We start from the raw sequence: 3175 nt of genomic DNA, 5'->3' as shown, positions 1-3175 counted from the left end.
TCTGGCTATCAACTCTATCTCTGCCTCTCATTATCTTGTACACCTCAATTAGGTCCCCTGTCTTCCTTCTTTTTTCCACTGAAAGAAGTCCAAGCTCAGTCAACCTCTCTTTGTTAGATATGCCCTCCATTCCAGGCAGCATCCTGGTAAACCTCCTCTGAACCCTCTCCAAAGCATCCACATCTTTCCTATAATAGGGCGACCAGAACTGGACACAGTATTCCAAGTGGGGTCTAACCAAATAAATTTCCCTGTATCCCATTCCTCCTGACCTTCTGAATGAGCCTACCATGGGGAACCTTATCAAATGCCTTGCTGAAGTCCATATACACCACATCCACTGCTCGACCTTCATCAACTTGTCTAGTAACATCCTCAAAGAACTCAGTAAGGGGCATGACCTGCCCCTCTCAAAGCCGTGCTGACTGCCTTTAATCAAGCCATGCTTTTCCAAATGGTCATAAATCCTATCCCTCCGAATCCTTTCAGACGTTGCAGACGACAGACGTGAGACTGACTTATCTGTAGTTGCCGGGGATTTCCCTGTTTCCTTTCTTGAAGAGAGGAATTACATTTGCCTCCCTCCAGTCCTCAGGTACAACTCCGGTGGAGAGCGAGGATGCAAAGATCTTCGCAAGCGGCGAAGCAATCACGATTCTCGCTTCCCAAAGCAGCCGAGGACAAATCTGGTCTGGCCCTGGCGACTTGTCAATTGTGGAAGGAAACTGGAGCACCCAGAGGAAACCCACACAGACACAGGGAGAATGCGCAAACCTTCAAAAGAAAATTGGATAATAACCAGAAGAGAAGAAATGGCAGCACTGCAAGGAAAATATGGGGCTACATTGCAGTTACAGAGAGTCAGTACAGACACAATGGACCAAATACTTACCTCTGGCCTATAACCATTCTATAATTTTTAAGCTGCTCCTATCTACAGGAAGCAACAAAGTATTTCAATTCCTTTAAGATTTTCTTGTTTGAGTTAATGCTAACAGATTATAAAGTTACTTCCTCACACAGAAAATATTTTATTGTCTAAAATGAATTTTGAAAAGAGGCAGACTGTAATAGAGAATTGCAGGAATAGCTCTGTATTGTTTCCTTGCATTCATAATTTGTTTTGATGTTTAGGGCCAGGTGCAAAGTGGATTACGGTCTGGAATCCGTATTGCACAGGGAACATATTTCCGAGTTACGCTGCTGAAAGCAATTCCTGTACAAGTGGATGGAGAACCTTGGATTCAGTCACCAGGGCATATTATTATATCTGCTGCTGGGCCGAAGGTATGAGGATGAAAGGCATGGTTTATTTGGAGAAACCAGTGTTGAATAATGTGCTACATTTTAGATTAATGACAAAACATCGATAAATGGGAATATGGCTGACCTTGAAAAGAGTAGGAGGGAAATTTTACGTAAATGTTGCCAAGGATGAATTTTAAAAGTCTGTAGATTGTAACATGGATGAAATGTTTACTAAAGATTTGGGTGTTGAAATTGTGAAAATGTCACTGCTCTGTTCAAAATTGCTCACATTTAATCTTTTACATTGTTTTATGAAATCTATTACTAAAGGACAGGATGAAATAGTGACTGGTGTCGTGGAGCAGATTAAAGCTGGAGGGGGAAGACGGAGTGAGAGGGGCTTGGGGACAACTTGACGAGAGGGCATGGGGACGACAGGGTGAGAGGAAGATACTCTGGAACTCACTGCCTGTAAGAGTGATAAAGGCAAAAATCCTGACAGTATTTGAGAAGTGTTTGGCTTTGCACGTGGGATGCCAAGGCATACAAGACTATGACACAAGTGAGGACTGCAGATGCTGGAAATCAGAGTCTAGATTAAAGTGGGCTGATTTAGGGCTTTTGCCCGAAATGTTGATTTTCCTGCTCCTCAGATGCTGCCTGAACTGCTGTGCTTTTCCAACACCACTCTAATCTATACAAGACTATGGGCCAAGTGCTAGAAAATGGGGTTAGACTAGTTAGGTGGTTAATTTTGACCAGTGAAAAAGACAATTCTCTGCACTGTAGATCTCTGTGACTCTAGAGGGTGAGAGGAAGATGGGATCTGAGAGAGTTATCATTTAGGGGTGATGATGGTGCAGTTGTAATGTCATTGGAGTAGTAATACAGTGGCCCTCAAATATGATCTGGAGACATGGGTTCAAGTCCCATTAATGAATCCCAGAGAATTTCAATCAATTAATTGATACATTTGGATTGAAAAAGCCATCCTTAGTAAAGATGACCTTATGTGTACTGGATTGTTATAAAATCCCACCCGATTTACTGTTGCATTTGCTTAGCAATTACCTGCTGACATTCATTTTGGGTTCTGCCAAAATCACTCAACTATTGACTTCACTACCTCTTGGATCAAACATGGACAAAAGAGGTAAATCCAGAGGTGAGGTGAGTAACAGCCCTTGACATTAAGGCCACATTTGACCGAGTGTGGCAAAACTGGAATCGATACGAATTGAGAATAACTCTCTGCTGATTGGAGCTATATTCAGCACATAGGAAGATAGTAATGGCTGTTGGAGGTCAGTCATCTCAGCTCAGGACATCTGTGCAGGAGTTCCTCACGGTAGTATCCTAGACCCAACCATCTTCAGCTACTTCATCAATGACCTTCCCTCCATCATCAGGCTAGAAGTGGGGATGTTTGTCAATGATTGCACAATGTTCAGCACCATTCGCAACTCCTCCGATACTAAAGCAGTCCATCTCCAAGTGCAACAAGATGTGAATAATATCCATGCTTGGGCTGAGAGGTGGCAGGTGACATTTTCACCACCCACTTGCCAAGCAGTGATATGTGACAATCTAACCAGCATCTTCAACATTCAACAGTATTACTATCTCTACATCACCCTCCATATCAATACCCTGGGAGTTACTATTGACAAGAAACTGACTCGGGCTGAAAAATGTGTTGCTGGAAAAGCGCAGCAGGTCAGGCAGAATCCAAGGAGCAGGGGAATCGACGTTTCGGGCATAAGCCCTTATTTAGGAATGAGGAAGGTGTGCCAAGCAGGCACGTCAAAGGTAGGGAGGAGGGACTTGGGGGAGGAGCGTTGGGAATGCGATAGGTGGAAGGAGGTTAAGGTGAGGGTGATAGGCCGTAGAGGGGGTGGGGGCGGAGAGGTCGGGAAGAAGATTGCAG

The 3175-nt window shown here is 43.9% G+C and overlaps 1 protein-coding gene across 1 annotated transcript in view; it reads left to right on the top strand.

Moving 5' to 3' along the window:
* The window catches only part of LOC122539562 (diacylglycerol kinase theta), a 199973-nt gene that overhangs the window by 187439 nt on the left and 9359 nt on the right, over positions 1-3175 (top strand). The window contains exon 23 of the mRNA XM_043674545.1: positions 1135-1287. Coding sequence (XP_043530480.1) covers positions 1135-1287 — 153 coding nt within the window. The remainder of the gene's footprint in view (positions 1-1134; positions 1288-3175) is intronic.

Source organism: Chiloscyllium plagiosum, chromosome 32 (assembly GCF_004010195.1).
Source record: "Chiloscyllium plagiosum isolate BGI_BamShark_2017 chromosome 32, ASM401019v2, whole genome shotgun sequence".
Classification (NCBI taxonomy): Eukaryota; Metazoa; Chordata; class Chondrichthyes; order Orectolobiformes; family Hemiscylliidae; genus Chiloscyllium; species Chiloscyllium plagiosum.
Note: the sequence above shows the minus strand (reverse complement) of the source record. Positions and strands in the feature narration are given on the sequence as shown.